General features: G+C 35.5%; 1 protein-coding gene across 18 annotated transcripts in view; it reads left to right on the top strand.

Annotated features, from left to right (window-relative positions):
* Crag (DENN domain-containing protein Crag) overlaps positions 1-15987 on the top strand; it is a 42663-nt gene extending 26676 nt beyond the window's left edge. For 5 of the 18 annotated variants that reach the window (XM_086549552.1, XM_043004724.2, XM_043004796.2 and 2 more), the window contains 12 exons: positions 971-1111; positions 4097-4246; positions 4971-5018; positions 7249-7370; positions 7504-7702; positions 7818-7939; positions 8356-8477; positions 8818-8964; positions 11152-11316; positions 11478-11572; positions 11774-11949; positions 12842-15987. In XM_086549552.1, the coding sequence (XP_086405678.1) occupies positions 971-1111; positions 4097-4246; positions 4971-5018; positions 7249-7370; positions 7504-7702; positions 7818-7939; positions 8356-8477; positions 8818-8964; positions 11152-11316; positions 11478-11572; positions 11774-11949; positions 12842-12978 (1624 nt within the window). In that variant the 3' untranslated portion in view covers positions 12979-15987. The remainder of the gene's footprint in view (positions 1-970; positions 1112-4096; positions 4247-4970; positions 5019-7248; positions 7371-7503; positions 7703-7817; positions 7940-8355; positions 8478-8817; positions 8965-11151; positions 11317-11477; positions 11573-11773; positions 11950-12841) is intronic. The other 13 variants (XM_086549545.1, XM_086549553.1, XM_086549556.1 and 10 more) reach the window with 5 other exon arrangements.
* Positions 15988-17500: the final 1513 nt, after the last annotated feature.

The raw sequence follows: 17500 nt of genomic DNA on the forward strand, positions 1-17500 counted from the left end.
ATTCTTGTTAAAGCAAGCAAGAAAAATAGTATTCAGTGATACAACCTCTGAATTCATGAATTTCAATAGTATGTGCATCATTCACACTGGCAACTTGAAGGAAATTGTGCATATCCTCAGTTTTTGTTGTTGTTTTTTTCCTGTTCATGAAAAGCTTTTGTATTTTACTTTGGCTGATCGAAGATCTCAGATGTGATTTATTTTTATTTACTGTTTCAATATTATTAACATTTTGTGTGTGTATATACTTCGATTATTCACTTCCCTTCATGGATACCCTTTAGTTTGTTTTTTTCTTATATATAAATTCTAGAATAGTTGTATTAATTCAGTATTTATTTTTTTATCATTTATTTATGGAATGGATAATTGTATTTTATTTAGCTTGTATTATTTAATTGACAAAGTAATATATGTAGATATTTAGTTTTATTTTTCATAATTGTCACATTAAGTGCTTTTAGATGTCACTGTAGTTAAATGTTCCTTTTGCATGATGAAGAAACATGCACTCAAGTATAAAATGGCAACAGAGGGCTATCTTTACCTACAGCAAAAGAGGAAGACAATGCAATGTTTTTACCGATAGATAATTCTCTGCTCAGAAGTTAAACAGTGTTTTGGCAGGGCCTATAAAACTTATTAAAGAGAATTGACTTAACAAATATCTGTTTGGTGAAATGTTAAGGTTTCTTTCCAATCTTATTTTTCAATGTTTTGAAGAGAGCTTTAAAAGAATACTGCAAAATAAATCTGAAATGATTCAGTTAATGGCTTCACACTGCTAATTGCACGGCTTAAACAACTACAATGAAACTAATTATATCATTCCTGTTCCACTAATGCATTTCAATTCCCCTCAAGTCTTGCTGTATGCCTTAGCCATGTAGGTGATGATAGCCTATCCTGATCTGATAGCCATCGGTATTGTATCAGTTGTCACTGTAGCCTCAGACATATGGTGTTACAGTAACAGTAGCAGTCGTCTGGGCTTGGCTTCGAACATGGCTTCCACCATGGCTACAGAAGGTCTACGCCAAGCCTCAAAACAGATAGAGCACCTTCGCTCGCAGTACCTCGACCCAGCCATGGCAGACCTTGGCCAGTACAGGTAAGTTTGTTCACTTTGCTTTTCAAGGAAACAGGAGTGCAGGTAACTAAAACCATTGAGGATTACTGGAGACACAGCGCAAGATGAAAGTTGGTGTTGCAGCCCTACTCTTTTGCCTTTGGTTGTTGTTTCTGAGATGCAAGAAAAAGCCACTCCAGAGGATTATTTAAGAATTTAGATAGTGTTTACTCCATTCTTTAAGCCATTCGTCCCAGATGACATGATATCACGTTACAGGGATACTTTGCTCTGGCCTGGTAACATCTTATCACATCATGATCTCACCCTCTGAATATGCATTTTAGATAGTTATGTATGCATATAGTCTTTGCAGTTGCATTCGTATCAACATTTGTTCTTGACTTGTCAAAAAAATATATATATATACAAAAAACGCCTCTCACCCTCCCGTAAAGTCGGTGGTGAAAAGTCTGAGAGATGCAGCGTAGATCCACGCCAGGAGAGATCTCACACAGGCTATGTGCATTTATCTCCATGGTGGGAGCAGTATTAGGCAAATAATCATCACATTGCGAATGGGTCATGTTTCAGGTGTTGTTAGGGGACTTTATATACAAAACTTAAACACACACACACACACACACACACACACACACACACACACACACACACACACACACACACACACACACACACACACACACACACACACACACACACACACACACACACACACACACACACACACACACAGATATATACGGAGGGAGGGAGGAAAGGATACCTTTACATACATATGCATTCTAGACTAGGACATTTGTTAATTTTATTATCTACAAGCTTGAGCTGGTTTATATATTAAAATGTATGAAATCATGAGAAATCAGAAATGCTGTCATGAAAGATCAAATATATTACAAAATATGAATAAGATGAAAATACCCCAAGACAGCTAATAAGTGACAAATAAAAGTAAAAGTGGTAGAAAATATGTACAAAACAGTAGGATAATGTATTAGATGTTTGCATCCTGCTCCCACCCTCGCATAAGAGGCAACGAGAATTAGGGTTTGTGCAGCGGTGAGATTGTTAGCATCACTTTTTTTTTTTTTTTTTTTCAAATGATTATCAAATGTATACATGCTCATATACAGTAAATATGTAGTTTTAAAATATAGCCCATGAAGTGGATACTTGAAGCCTTCATGGAAATGAAAGGACAACTGTGTATTTAGTATAGGTATACGGTATCTGTGAATGAGGATAGATATTGCATATAGATGATTACACAGATCTGTGATTGTAATCATATGGCTGCTTATTCATTTCTGTAAGGCTTAGCTTCTATATATCTGAGGAGGATTTTGGTGTTTGAGTAGACTGTATTCAGTGTTGTTTGGTCAGAAAAAAATAGATGTCAGGTATGGTTATATTTTGTGCTAGGGCAGGTGATGGCAGTAAAGCTAGGTGTCAGGTAAGGTCGTATTTTGTGTTGACAGTGAAAGATCAGAAGAATTTTTGAGGTGAGCTTGTTATTTCTCTCTTGAGTGGCTTTATTCTCTCTTTTTCTTTACTTTCTTCCATACTATGGCAAATTGCAGAAAAGGATAAGTATTGTTTGTGCTCATTTCTTTTTTCTTATCATTTTTTTGATCAGTATGATTAACAGAATGTCTTTATTGGTTAATATTTGATTGATACCTTAAGATCTATCCAGTCATCTTCCTAATATCACATGATTATTACTTACCATGAGCTTGTGACCATTTTTGCCATGTAAGGGGTTAGCATGATGTTTCCCCTTGCCATTCATTTATATTTGTTATTTCTTTCTTTTTTTGATGTTGCAATTGACATTTACATAGGGTTTTATTGTTCTTGTATACTACATAATTGATGAAAGATGAACTTAATCTTCTCTGTAATGATAAATCAAGACAGAGAGTGAGAGAGTACTTTATGTGCATAGTGTATTAGGTTTTGCATGTACTCAGATGTGTATGTAGTGCATATAGTTTCTGTTTGCCATGCTGAAATCAGTGTCTCAAAGCTGTGTAATGCAAATCTTAGTGTTGGCTGTTTTGCTAAATGTAAAGGGTGACAACTTAAAGCCATTTTTGTTTGATATGTTGGGCATGAGATTTTTTGTTTTGTTTTTTGCTTAAACCCCCTACAGGATATGCCATCTTACAATCTGACCTGGAAATGCACTAAAAAATCACTTTCATTTATTCTGATTCAATCCGCTTTAAAAAATGAGTTGTGTTTATGGAATTCTGTTTCCATGACCACATAAAAGAATGAGTAGCAGCTTTTGGAATCCACTTGTCAAAATCTAAATAATTTTCTAGTTTCCAGTTCAATATTGATACAGATTGTACATGTCTTCATCTGAGCATGACAGAAGTTAGTTTGCATGTCCTTTAGGGGTTAAAATGCCCCATTGGAAGTATATGTATATTGTATCCCCCTCCCCCTCAACTATTTTTTGGAGGGGCTGCTGGTGAGGCCGAAGGGTCTTTTGTCCCGAAGTTCAGTGCTTCTAATGCAAAACTAAACTACTGAATGAATTTAATTTGTGGAAAAAGGTCCATATTTTTATGATTTCTTATTACCATGTTGTATATTATGCATAATGAAAACAAATAAACAAAAAATAATTGTAATTGTAAAATATGTATTAATGTTCATATGTGAGTGTGTGCGCAAAAGAGAGAGAGAGAGTGTGTGTGTGTGTTTGTGTTTGGTAGTGTGTGTGCATACATCTGTGTCTGCATCTGTGTGTGTGTATATGTATGTGTATGTGTATGTGAATGCATATGTGTGTGCGTATGCGTGTGTGTGCATGTGCGTGTGTGTGTGTGTGTGTGTGTGTGTGTGTGTGTGTGTGTGTGTGTGTGTGTGTGTGTGTGTGTGTGTGTGTGTGTGTGTGTGTTTTACATTTCAGTCTGGAGCATTTATTTATTGTGCTACATAACTTCACAAGGAAATTTTTCTTGAATCTTACCTAGTTTCTCTTTTCAGCCCCGGGAACTTTAGTTACCGCAAGAACGAAATTATTTCTGGGAGCATCAGCAGTGTCAAATCAGCTGTGACTTCCTTTTCCAAGAGATTTGGAGAGATTCGAGAGGCTATAAGTGCAACCAACACCCCAGCTGGGAGGGGAGTGCATAGGTAAAGCATGTCAAATACAGTGTTAGAATTATCAAGCCATAAAGTTTTCCCAGTTTTCCTCTCATTTCTTTTCAGAGTAGCATTTCTTGTTATGATTCAGGGAGGGTTTTAGGAAGAAAACATTCAGACATACATATATACACACACTTACACACACTCACACATACATTCACACACTCACACACACACATACACACACACACACACACACACACACACACACACACACACACACACACACACACACACACACACACACACACACACACACACACACACACACACACACACACACACACACACACACACACACACACACACACACACACACACACACACACACACACACATACACACACACATGCACACACACACACACACACACACATTATTGTTGATCTCCCTATTCTTATTAGACTTCCACTCTTCCTTTTCTGGGTTATTATCCATAATTGTTTTCACCCTTATTTCTCTTTATTTTCTTTGTTCTTCCTGTGATTATCCCCTTTTTATTTGCTCATTTGCCTTCAGATCATGGAAAATTATTGAATGGTTTGTTTCTACCAGTCCCATATTTTACAAAATTGTCTGACTTTGTATTTATATGATCTCTACCCTTCCCCCACTCAACCTGAATTAAGAAAGAAGACTGGCATGGACACAACAAGATTTCTGTTAATTTGTATGTCTTTCCCTAAGTTTCATCAAATTATTATTTTTCCAGAACAAGCACCAGCCTCCCTACTACCAGCTTCTTTGACAATTATTTTCGGTAATTTGGGATTAGAAAGATTGAAGTTTGTAGCTTGCATGGGTATATGTACGAGAATAGAGAGTCTTAGTCACTTCTCCCCTCAGTCAAAATTGACAATGTTCCGTAGATGTGTACTAACAAACGACAGACATTTTCAGGAGCACAACCCAAGCTCCTGAAGTGAATTCTAGATGGTGACATTCATTTTGTGTTCTCTTACTCTTGTTAAAGTCTCCTTTTGCCTTTTAGTGTGTTTTATTGATGTTGAAGCAGAATGCACACCATGATGTGTCCATGATGATTGCCAAGATATCAAATGTTTTATAAAAGTATAGTTGAAATTTTTAAAGATTAGTGTCATAGAATTTCCTAAACTAACCTGTTGTGTATATTTTACTTGTCAAAATTATTACTGAAGGTGAAGAGAATCTTAACTAGTGACAAACAACTGTACTTTCTGAATAGATCAGATAATTTTTCTATGATACCAGTACTATGTAATTATTACCATTTTTTGCATCCAAAACCGCTACAGCATTTTTTTTTTCTTTCTTTCTTTGTTTTTTTCTTTTATTTTCTTTTCTTTTCTTTCTTTTTTTTTCTCTCTCACTCTCTCTCTCTTTCTCTCTCTTTCTCTTGCCATTTCTCTCGCTCTCTCTTTTTTCTTTTTCTTCTTCTTCTTTTTCTTCTTCTTCTTCTTCTTCTTCTTCATAGAGCCATTTCAGGAGACTATAATCACCATGAGAGCCATACCTCTTGAAAAAAATAATAATTATTATTCTACATAATGTATTATGATTATATAGGACACTTAACCCATTCGCGCCGGTTGACGTGCTGACACGTGGTCGAAAAAAGCCCCGGACCCGGGTGACGTCCTAGCACGTGCTACATTTTCGGCCCGCGCGCCAGGAGGCCAGTAGCGACGTGCTGAAACGTCCGCATTAGAATGATAGATTATTCTTAGTACAATTCGATTTTCATACTTGATTTGTCTTTGCTACTTTAGTTTATCCTTCTAAATAGTAGAAAATGGGATATGACGTCACAGATATATACGTAATATTGATGACGTCATGGTGATTTCTGTTTCTGATTTGTTGAATAAGATGATCTGAGTTGAAAGACTATCGTAAAATCAATTGTAATTGGCCGAGGGATAAAAAAAAAAAAAAAAAAAAAATTATAATTATATAACATCTTTTTGTTGCCCCACTAAAAGAAAATGACACTTGAAAAAACATTGCTGTTACATGCATTCACTTGTATGCACATGTATGGTTGTTCATATTCTCTTTCTTTTCTTTTAGGAAGAAAAAAAAAATTGAAAAAAAAAACTATGTTTGTTACCTCACTAGAAGAATGCTTCCATTTCCCATTGGTATTACAACATAGGAGTTAAGAATATGGAAAAAGTTCAGTAGAATAACACTAAAAAAACAGTGCTATAACATCTTTTTTGACTGATATACCTCCTCTGAACATAGCACTACTTTCTACACATGTCTACACTTTAGACGCAATCACGCAAACCATAAGGATAGGGTGGGTGAAAAACGCTGTGCGAGCGTCAGCGCGACTTGGCGCAGTGGGAAAACACCCCGGGACGAACGGTTTCGCGCTTGAAATCTTCCCGGCATGATCGGGAGTAGGCGAAATTCCGCCCCGGCGTGAATGGGCTAACCTGAAGTTGATGAACTTTTTGTATACAAAATTCATGATAAAGAGAAAACTTTTTAAGATTCTGGATTTTGGTAATAATTAATTCATGAAATAATTACTGGATAGCACCACTAACCATGTTATTATGAGCTGGTCATTGATGACCTCAGTATGAAGGGATGCTTATCTCTGATCCCAGTGCTCAGTCCTCACTATCCAAGAAGGCTGTATACGGTCAGTTGTGCAAAATCATCATGGTCTCCTATGATAGACAGTAAAGGGTTAATATAGATGAAATGAGAAGCATATCTGTAATCTTGAATTAAATCTCAGGTATGACTGAACTAGCTTCTAAATGGGCCTTGAAAAAGAAGACTAACAAATTCATGTTAGTGCATGAGGATCCCCTCCTCCTTATCCTCCTCATGCCTCCTCCCTCCTCCTCTCTCCTCATCTTTATCCTCATCCTCTCTCTCCCTTTTCCTTTTCCTTTTCCTTCCCCCCCCCCTATACACATACTACCCACAAATATATTATATCTTACCTCTATGTAAGCCATACTGACTAAGAACCTGTATATTAACAGCTCACGTCCAGGTGAGGGAGATGGGGATGAGGACAGCTTGGATGGCCTATGGAGCAGAAGAGAGTCCGCAGAAGTCCAGGGTTTTGCGCCTCTGGATGAGCCCCTCAACTTTACCTTTGGAGGTCTGTTTCTTGCCCACAGGGATCCCAACTCTGTTTCTCTCACTTGTAATATCCTGAGGTGAATTGAAATAGAAATGTTTGGTGATAGGTGACTTTTAAGAAGTTTGTAAGTTTAAGTGTCTTTCCCCTGTAGCGGGTGCAGCAGGAGCAGAAGGAGAGGCAGTTGCAACACAGCAGGACTTGTTCCCACTCTTGGGCTGGGATCCTCAGGGCCCCTTCTGTCTAGGCTTGTGGCTCACTTCTTGCACGCGTTGCCATAACTGTGCAGCACTTCTCTATGACGAGGAGATCATGGCTGGGTGGAGGCCAGATGACTCCAACTTGAACACCAAGTGAGAAAAGTTTTCATTATTGATTAATATGTCAATAAAAGTATATGCATAAGTGTGTGTATGTCTTTGTGCACGTACATGTATGATATAGTTACTACAATAAATCTTTCCTCAGGTGCACATTCTGTGAAAAGGTTACTGTACCTCTTTTAACAATCAACATATATGATATGCGGCATGAGCCCAGACCAAACAAACAGGCAGAAGAGGCTTCAGAGGCTGGAAAGTCTACAATAGGTAAACCAGATAAGACCTTATTCAAGTGGGATATAAGTGTACAAAATGCATTTCTGATATTTACTCCTTTGAAAGATACTGGGATTCATGCGGGTTATCCCCTTCCTGTAATTAGCTCAATTTTATGGATATGTGTCCAATATATACTGGATCACATCTTTGGAATGTTTTGATATTTTATAGACATGGTCGAACCAAAATAGCAACACTAAAGGTATTGGTGGTGTATGAGGTGCTCATATGCTGCAGATAGCATGGAGAGGCTGGCAGAGACAGAGTTGAGCCAGAATTAAGTCAAAGACAGACAAATTTGTTAGGAGTGGATAGCATATATCAACCATAAGTCCAAAGATGTGAACTGTTGCTGAAGGTTGAAAATTATTTTGATGTTTTGACACATATGCCTGCATCTCCAGGGTCCACTGAAGGAGGGAGTGACTCGACTGACCGAGGGCTACCTCCTGAGGAGTCCAGCAAGGAGGAAGGGAAAGCAGACCCTCACCAAAAAGACCAAATTGGAGCTCATATCCAGAAGAAGGTATGGTCATTGACCTTCATCTTTGAAAACAAAGAGTCGTAGATAAAGAAATAAGGATACTCATGAGTAAATATGAATATATACATATTAAACCCTTAATGCCAAATAACTAGACTTTCACATTATGTATTGGCTGGTCTTTGTGCCAGACAACATGAATGTCTTGTCATGGCTTTGTCTGGCCTTCACGCTGGACGATCAGGCATATAGGCATGTACTAATTGCACAGTGCTAGTCTCGTGCACTGTGAAGTACCTCAGTGAGATGACCAGACGCAGCCAAATCAACCGCACTGTTCACGGATTAATAAATATGAGCTACAAAGTTCCTTCCTTTCCAGGGTATCCGATGCGAGCCAATCACAGTCCTATATCTGAGTCCATTAGTGTTGCGTAAGGAGCTAGAGACAGTGTTGAGCAATGAGGGAGACACCTGTCTAACTGACACAGCCTTTACAGATCACCATCCTATCTTGTACTGGAACTTGGTAAGCCCTACATCAATTACTTGAAGTTTTAGTTAATAGTTGTTTTATTACTAGTGTGAAAAGCACTCCTCTAACTATGTTTGATATATAATATCCCCAACTGATAAATAAGTAGGTTAATTCCTGGCTTATTTTCCTGCTTGTACCATACTTGAATACTTTTAGTCTTGGAGAATACCCCCAAGGCATGCTAAGGTATCCCCTCCCCCTTTTAGAATTTTGATGCTCTGATGTGCATACTATTCATTTTTTTGTTGTCATATGGCTTTTCCTATGATATTAGATTTCAGAAAATCATGAATATTGATATTTCTTTTCAAAAAGGTTATTGTTGCATTGTGCTCCATTTATGCATTTATACACTGTAAGGGTTATAAGATTTTACATAATTTGATGCTATATTATTGTAATTTTAAATGTATTTTTAGAACTTTCTCCCCTTGCTTTCCTACTTGATATATGGAAAATTGCATGTCTTTTTACATATGGATATTAGATTTAGATGTCATTTTGCATATGCAATAACTTTTTGGCTTCAGTTGCATCATCTGAAATTGCCATTGTAGGATTATGCTAAAATTCAAATGTCTTTCTCGCAACTGTTTTAGGTCATTAAGAAAAGGAACTGGAAACTAAGCTGTTGAACTAATTCTTAATAAATATTCAATAAAAAAAATCAATAAAGAAAGCTGTAACATGAATACATCAAATTTGAACAACATGACATGTACACTTTAACCAGTGTCCTCCTGAGATCAGTTCCATTGTCCAAAAATTACAAACAGCAAGGATCAGAAAACACCTATGCATATATCTTAATTTTTTTGCTTGTCTTCCACATTACAAAAATGTATGTTCGGAGAGCTATAACATGAACAGTTAGTCAGAATGAAAATAATTGTAGCACATCCAAGCACCAGAAGACTTCTTTCTGAACTAAATGAAGCCATTTCCATGTTCTTTGTAGAAGCATAGATTTTTTTTCTGTAATATACTAATGGATATTATTATAAACATTGAGCATTGACATATTCATCAGATAAGAATAAAAGGTAAAAGTTGTTCCCCGAATTGAAGAAAACATGATATAATATATATATATATATATATATATATATATATATATATATATATATATATATATATATATATATATATATATATATATATATATATATATATCATTCTATAAAAATCCAGTGTACAGCTATGTGAGCTGTGTAGAAGGTCATCAGGACAATATATTGTATGTTTTTTGTAAGCAAGGCCATATGATATTATATAAGAAAGTGCTGGGAGATTGATTAGTTGTATTGTTGTACATTTCTGAAAACACGTGGAAATTATATTTGCTATCTACATTGTAAGAAGTGGATGTCTTTTCCTGAAGTGATATGAATTTACTATCAAGTGTATCAGTAACAGTGTAATAGCATAAATATTAGGGGAAGAAAAGTAGAAAAAAAAAGACAGACCTCTTAATATACAATTATTTCAGTTCTGATCATGCCAATTTGAATATTTAAGAGTATGGATATTTAGGATACTTTATTTTTAACCCATTTGTGCCGGTTGACTTGCTGTCATGTTCAGTGGTTTTTGGGTCAGTCGCCGGCAACAAGCTATTTAGTCAAGGCCGGCGCCAGATGAGCGGGCATACAGTACTCGCTCACAGCTAGTGCCCCCGAGAATCCCGAGGCATTAGGCATTTGAATACCCCAGCATTCCGACCAGAATAGCCCCAGTGTGAATGGGTTAAATGATTCTTGCTGCCCATATTTCATCCATTGAGGATTAGATCATAATTTACATTCCTTATATAAATTCCTTAGAAAAAAATGGACACTACCCCAAACTCAATCAGTGGCTTAACCCATTCACGCCGGGGCCATTCCAGCTTTGCACGGTCGCAATACCGGGGTTCTCGAACGCATAAGCCTAACGCCTCGAGATTCTCGGATGCACAAGCCGCAAGCCTGGGCTGCCCGCTTGCTCAACTCGAGCGCTGGGCTTGCGCTAATATCCCATCCCTGGCATCTGACGCAAAAATCACAAAACGTGTCATCATGTCAACCGGCTCCAATGGGTTAAGACAACTTGTTTATTTTTATTTTTACTTCTCTAAACTTTTTTCAAGTTTTTTGTATGTTGTTTCGGTATTTATACATCTCACTTTTTATTTGACAGCTTTGGTACTACTGTCGGCTGCGAGTGCCCAGCCACCTGCCAGGTCTGTGCCTGGGAGCTGCCAGCGTGACGCGAGACAGGGTTCTGCACCCCTCCTGGGCTGGGGCCGATTGGCAGAATGTGTACATCCGTTGCCTTTGGGACAACACCAAGTACCATGAAGAGGTAGGCAATGGTAGCCATTGGTCAGTGGTAGTGCATATTTTTTGTGGGAAATGAAATCGTTTTGAGGAATGTTTCTAATTTTTTGCTGTTTAGATATGTTTGGTTTGTGAGTTTAATGGATAGTAAGCCCTTAAATGGTTAAATGGTCCCTCCTCCCACAGCTGGGCCAACCTATGTACGTCCAGTGGCAGGTCAACCAACAGCCATCACCCCTCGTCTCTGCACTGGTCAAGGAGAGACAGAGAGTACCCAGAGAGTATGTGTTTTGCTAATTAGTACCAGTTTGTAAGACATGAATTATTGGAATATGACATCATATGTGTGTGCATGCATTCACATTATATTTATATAAGTAGCATATCTGTTCTCTGTGAATACAACTGTCTGTCTGGATGTAATGAATAGGTATGTGGTTCAGGTATTTGTAATCTGCTCACTCCAGTTTTTCTGTTTTCAGTGTGATGCAAAGTGTGATAACTGCAATCCACATGGATGATTTGACCACAGCCATGAAGAAACTCCTAACACTCTACCAGAAAAGACCCTCGCATTTAAAAAGAAATCATTTTCCAATATACCGTGACCTATTATTCCTAGCGTGCTCATGTATACCTCCAGCTCAGCTCAATCTCAGTAAGTTTTCAATATTATTATTGCTATTGTTACTCATATTATTGCAATATAGGTTTACAATCCCTCATCTGAAACCCTTGGGGCCAGTTGTGTTTTGAATTTCAGAATTTTCAAATTTAAGAATGAAGGTGGCATCCCTAGCATAAATTTATGAATATTCATACTTAGTAGGATAAATTTTTATGCACAGATCTTTTTGACATGTTCACAGTGAAATTGACCCGATAATGATGGGGTAATTTTAACTACTGTGTGCACAATTACCCTGCCAGCCATATGTAAAGCAAACATCAATCTTGCTGTCAGTGCTGGGTCACACCGTCATATGGCAAACGGATGTCATATGGCAAACAGTTGGAGCAGCTGTTTGTGTACCAAACAAGACTGTTATGTAGAGATGATAGATGCCTCACACACACACAAAATTGTGACTTTTAAGTTTTCAGAATTTTTTTGTGTTTTAGAATTTCAGATAAAGGAATGTGGACCTGTATAAAGAATACTTATGCTGTATTCCATTGTTTTTCTTTCTTTTTAAGATGAAAGGCATGTAACACACACAGGTTATATCTAATATAACCAAACCTTGAATTTAGGGAGACTAAAGTTTAAGAATATAAATGTGTCACAATAGAGAGAATGACAAAGGCTTGCCAGTTTGGATCATTTCAACAATATTCTTTCGAAGATAGACATTTTATTTCTAGCAACAGTCATTGTTTGGGCATTAGGACTGTGGTCTGTCTTCATTGATGATATATAAGACTGCTTATATCTTTTCTATGATTTGCTTTTATAGATATTGATTATGGATTTCATGTACAAATAATGAGGTTGTAGAAATAGAACATTCTAAGGAACATGAAGCTGATCCTGCATGATCTCATTACAGCATCCTTTGATCGTGAGTATCGGCGTGCATACGAGCGAAACGAACCATACTTCACCAAGCTCCTGTCTCGCTCTGACACGCCACCCCCCATTGCTGCCGTCTTTTGCCGTCGCTACTTCAGTCAGCTCAGCCTGTGATAATGTCGGGTCTGTACGACCCTCCTCCACCTGACTTTCTGACCTGCACCTGCAGTCTGGAACCTGCAATTCATACTCAGGGTCTGCAATTGGCACTTGGGCCTGGAGCACTTGGCAATCTCAGTCCCAGAGACGGAAGACATGGCCTCCAGGGGAACCTCGGGACCTGAGGCCTTTGCAAGCCTCCCCTTGGGTCCCCAGCCTGCCTCTCCGCAACTGGCATTCAGATTAGAAGTGGGTGTCCTACAGGAGTTCTTTTGGAACAGAAGTTGGAATACATATATATATTGGATTTTTTTTCATTTATTTTATTTATTAATGATTTTATGTTTTTATTTATTTATTTTTTTTTTTTTATCATATTTGGGGGAGTGTCAAACACTAAAGAAAATGTTTGATGAAATGATGGAATTACCAAGTAGGCTGGAGATTGTGATCTTTGTTAGCTAGTTTGACAATATGATTTAAGGAAATAATGGGAGGGAAAGTGTGATGTATTCATTGTGTAGCAAATGTATATAGAACTGCTTGAATTGATTTTTATGAAGTTATTGACTTCATTAGTAACTTTAGGTTGAATTAACCAGAGTTTGCAGCATTATACAAACTGTGCAATGTTTGGAAATATTACTGTATCCTATAGACAGCCTTTTTAATATCAGCTGAACAAGTCAGTGGTGGGACAACTTCTATAGGAATATGTAAATAAAGTTATTACTGGCTATTTTGGGCTTTTTAAGAATATTTGAACATTTTCAATACAGCTTATATCATGTCCTCTTTTCTTGCTGATACGTGAGAAAACAAGTCATATAGATGCTAGTGTGGAGCTTTTGGAATATTATGAGTTGAACGAACCTCAAACTCTGGTGCACTGACATCTCTTCTTATCATCTGCAGGACATAGGTAAGCACAAGCAGTGGAAATTTTAATAGAAAAGGGATGCTGATTATATTTCCAAAACCCAGATTTGTCAGTTTTGATGATATGGATACTTATTTTATAAGTGATGCATTCTATCCAGAGGAATTTATATTGTTATTTTGTAATGTATTGCTGTTTCAAAGTTTAATTATTACAATATGAATATATTTGCATTTGTTAAACAGGATAATGTTTTTAGTTGATTGATCAGCAGTACTCAATGTATGACACTATTTTACTGTGACACCAAATTGTGTGATAATAGAGATGAATTTAATCATTAATATAGCTTTTCCATATGATCTAGGAAATTTAGCCTTTGTAATTTTTGTGTTTTGCAACTTGTCATTATTCTTAAAGACAGAAGGAGTTTTTGTGTTAATAGAAGGATTGTTTGAGATTTGTGTTTTCTTCACTGGTAATGGGTATCATTGGCATCTTCAGTTACCAAAGTAACATTAAACCATCACATAGATAGAGGTTTATTTTTATGTAATGAGACATATTTTGTGCATGTTTGTATTTGTTTGTATGTCTTCATATTTTTTTCTTCTCATTTTGTTCATTCATTCATGTATTTGTTTATTCTTAAATGTGTGTGTGGTGTGTATGCATGGGAATAGAATGGGAATATGTAAGGCTATTAGTGTATTTATTTTTTCTAGTGATTTTCTCTATAGAAAAGGGTGATAGTCAATGTTAAGAAGAGACAGAGTCTGAGGAAGTCATTACAGATGTGAACTGCAGGAATTTAGGAGAATGAGTCCAGATGGAAAAGCTTTAGCCAAGACTTATTTAAAAAGTTGTAAGGGAAAACAGGAAAAAAACAAACATGAAAAATACAAAAAAAAAAGTATTTTTAACTGAATTTTTGTATGCTCTTTTTTGTATATGCCTGATATTTACACTTACTCATTAGCAGATATTTTTTATTGAAATGACAAACTAGCAGCCCACATTGCTGCCTCACTTCAGTCAGAACCAAGTTTCAAGATTCAGCCTGTGATTCTTGTTGCAAATTCTTCCAAATTTACTCACCTGTTTAGATTCATCATACCAACAAAAGAAAAGATATGTGTCCTTCACCCCTACCTATACCTCCCATCTTTTCTTTTCTTTTTTCTCCCTTTCCCTTATATATTTCCTGATTTTGTGAACTATTTTTAACATGCTATAAAAATGAAAAAGAAAAAAAAAAATCAGAAGTTCACAAGCAAAGTGGCAAATGAGGAACGTGTGTCGAATGGGAAAAGTTTTGTTAACCAGGGTTGCGTGAGACCTCTGTGGATGTTGTCTATAGGCATACATGAGAGAGAAATAGATTGGAAAAAAGACAAAAGAGGCCATTAGGAAGTTCATATATGCCTATCCTTTTTTGTTCTTTCTTTTTTTTCTATACTATTTTTTCATTTTATTTTTATTTATTTTTTATTTTTCTTTTTTTCTTCTTCTTCTTCTTCTTCTTTTTCTTTTTACTAATGAGCACTTCTCTATCTAGAGCTTTGATTCACTCATGTTGCAAGTGTGTGTCCAGATTTGGACCCGAGTTACAAGAGCAGAGCAGATTCGAGCCCACTGTGTGTACCTTCAGGTCATCACTTGAGATGACATGTAACTGGAATGTTAAAGAACTGGGAGTTTAGACTGTAAGTTGCTTCTCCCACAAATAGTGGTAATAACAATACATTTAAATTAATATTGTCTGTTGAAAGTTGTTTGGAAAAGCATAATAATTATACCTTCTGGTTATACAAAATTATTTATTCATCTCTTGTAAATTCATCATTAAACCTATCCTCTTTGCTTGCAAAGATTTATCTAAATGTAAACACTTATTGTATTGTCCTGTCTTTTACAATAGGCTCACTTAAAATGACTTCTTTCTCTCATTAACATACCATGTCCTCAGTTGCATTAACTTTCGTACTTTAGACTTGCATATGTGTTTATTATGTCAGAACCTGGGTTGTCTTCTTTGTTTAAAGGAAGATAATAAGACAGTTGCAAACACTGTGTGATACTCTTTATGATTTGTGATTTTTTGTGTCATTAGGAATTTATTTACAATAAATCTGAAAAGAGTATTTTCTTTGAAGTGTTTATTTTGTTTATATTACACACATACACACACACACACACACACACACACACACACACACACACACACACACACACACACACACACATATATATATATATATATATATATATATATATATATATATATATATATATATATATATATATATATATATATATATATATATATATATAATATTATATAATAATATATATATATATTATATATATATATATATATATATATTATATAATATATATATATATATATATATATATATATAATATATATATATATATATATATATATAATACATATATTTATATAATATATATTATATATATATATATATATTTATATATATATATAGATATCTATTTATACATACATACATACATATATACATATGTATACATATACGTATATAAATATATGTATACATATGTATGTACATGTATGTATACATATATGCATATATACACATATATATATATATATATATATATATATATATATTATATATATATATATATATATGTGTGTGTGTGTGTGTGTGTGTGTGTGTGTATGTATGTATATGTATATGTATATATATATATATGTATATATATATGTGTGTATATATATGTATGTATATATATATATATATATATATATATATATAATATATATATATATATATTGTCATTGTTTTTATGATATTTTTGTATGCTATAACTGAAACCAAAAATTTAATTAATAAATGCAGTATACATTTAAATCTACAGATGATTTGTCTGTGTTCTTAGAAATTACTATTCTCTTTTAGCTAAGAAGTAATCATATCAGATGATAAATGAAGCTTTACAGTTACTGGAACTGATACAAGGAAACAGATTATAGGTACTTTGTTTTTAATATCTGTGTTACTCATGTACATTGAGGCCATAGCAAGTAGTAGTGACACATGAAAGTGATGGTCATGCTCAATTATATGATTTATCAAATGGTTTATTGTTCATTTGCTTCTCAATATAATGTTGAATTGAGATATTTTATATGGGGAAAATCTATTTGCTGTACATATTAATAAAAGGCATTGAAGAAGGTAATGAAAATGAGCATGTTATGTTATTCAATCCTCTTTAAAAATGTAGGAACACTCACACTCATTCTCACTCAATCTAGGAGTGATTGTCTGATTATTCTGTGATGTGGCAGATCACTTTAATAAGTATTCATTTACACTTTATTATTCCAGGAGTAATGGTGTTTGCTCCATACATCACAAGAAATCTCTTTTCGTTTATTCCAACAGGCCTCATTTCACCTCAAGAGCCCTGATTGATGAAAAGATCAGCTGGGTGTGCATGAACTTGTCATTCCATGAACATAAACAATCATAGACAACAACCTTCACAGGGAGAATCAGATTGGCAGTTTCAATGACAGCATAAGCACTGTGCCACTCACACATCTTATATACCATTGCCTTGCATTTTGGATTTAAGCACCCATTGTTGTAATCACTTTTTTTC

This window comes from Penaeus japonicus, unplaced genomic scaffold (genome assembly GCF_977035675.1).
Source record: "Penaeus japonicus unplaced genomic scaffold, GWHDUDI00000001_assembly GWHDUDI00000022, whole genome shotgun sequence".
Lineage (NCBI taxonomy): Eukaryota > Metazoa > Arthropoda > Malacostraca > Decapoda > Penaeidae > Penaeus > Penaeus japonicus.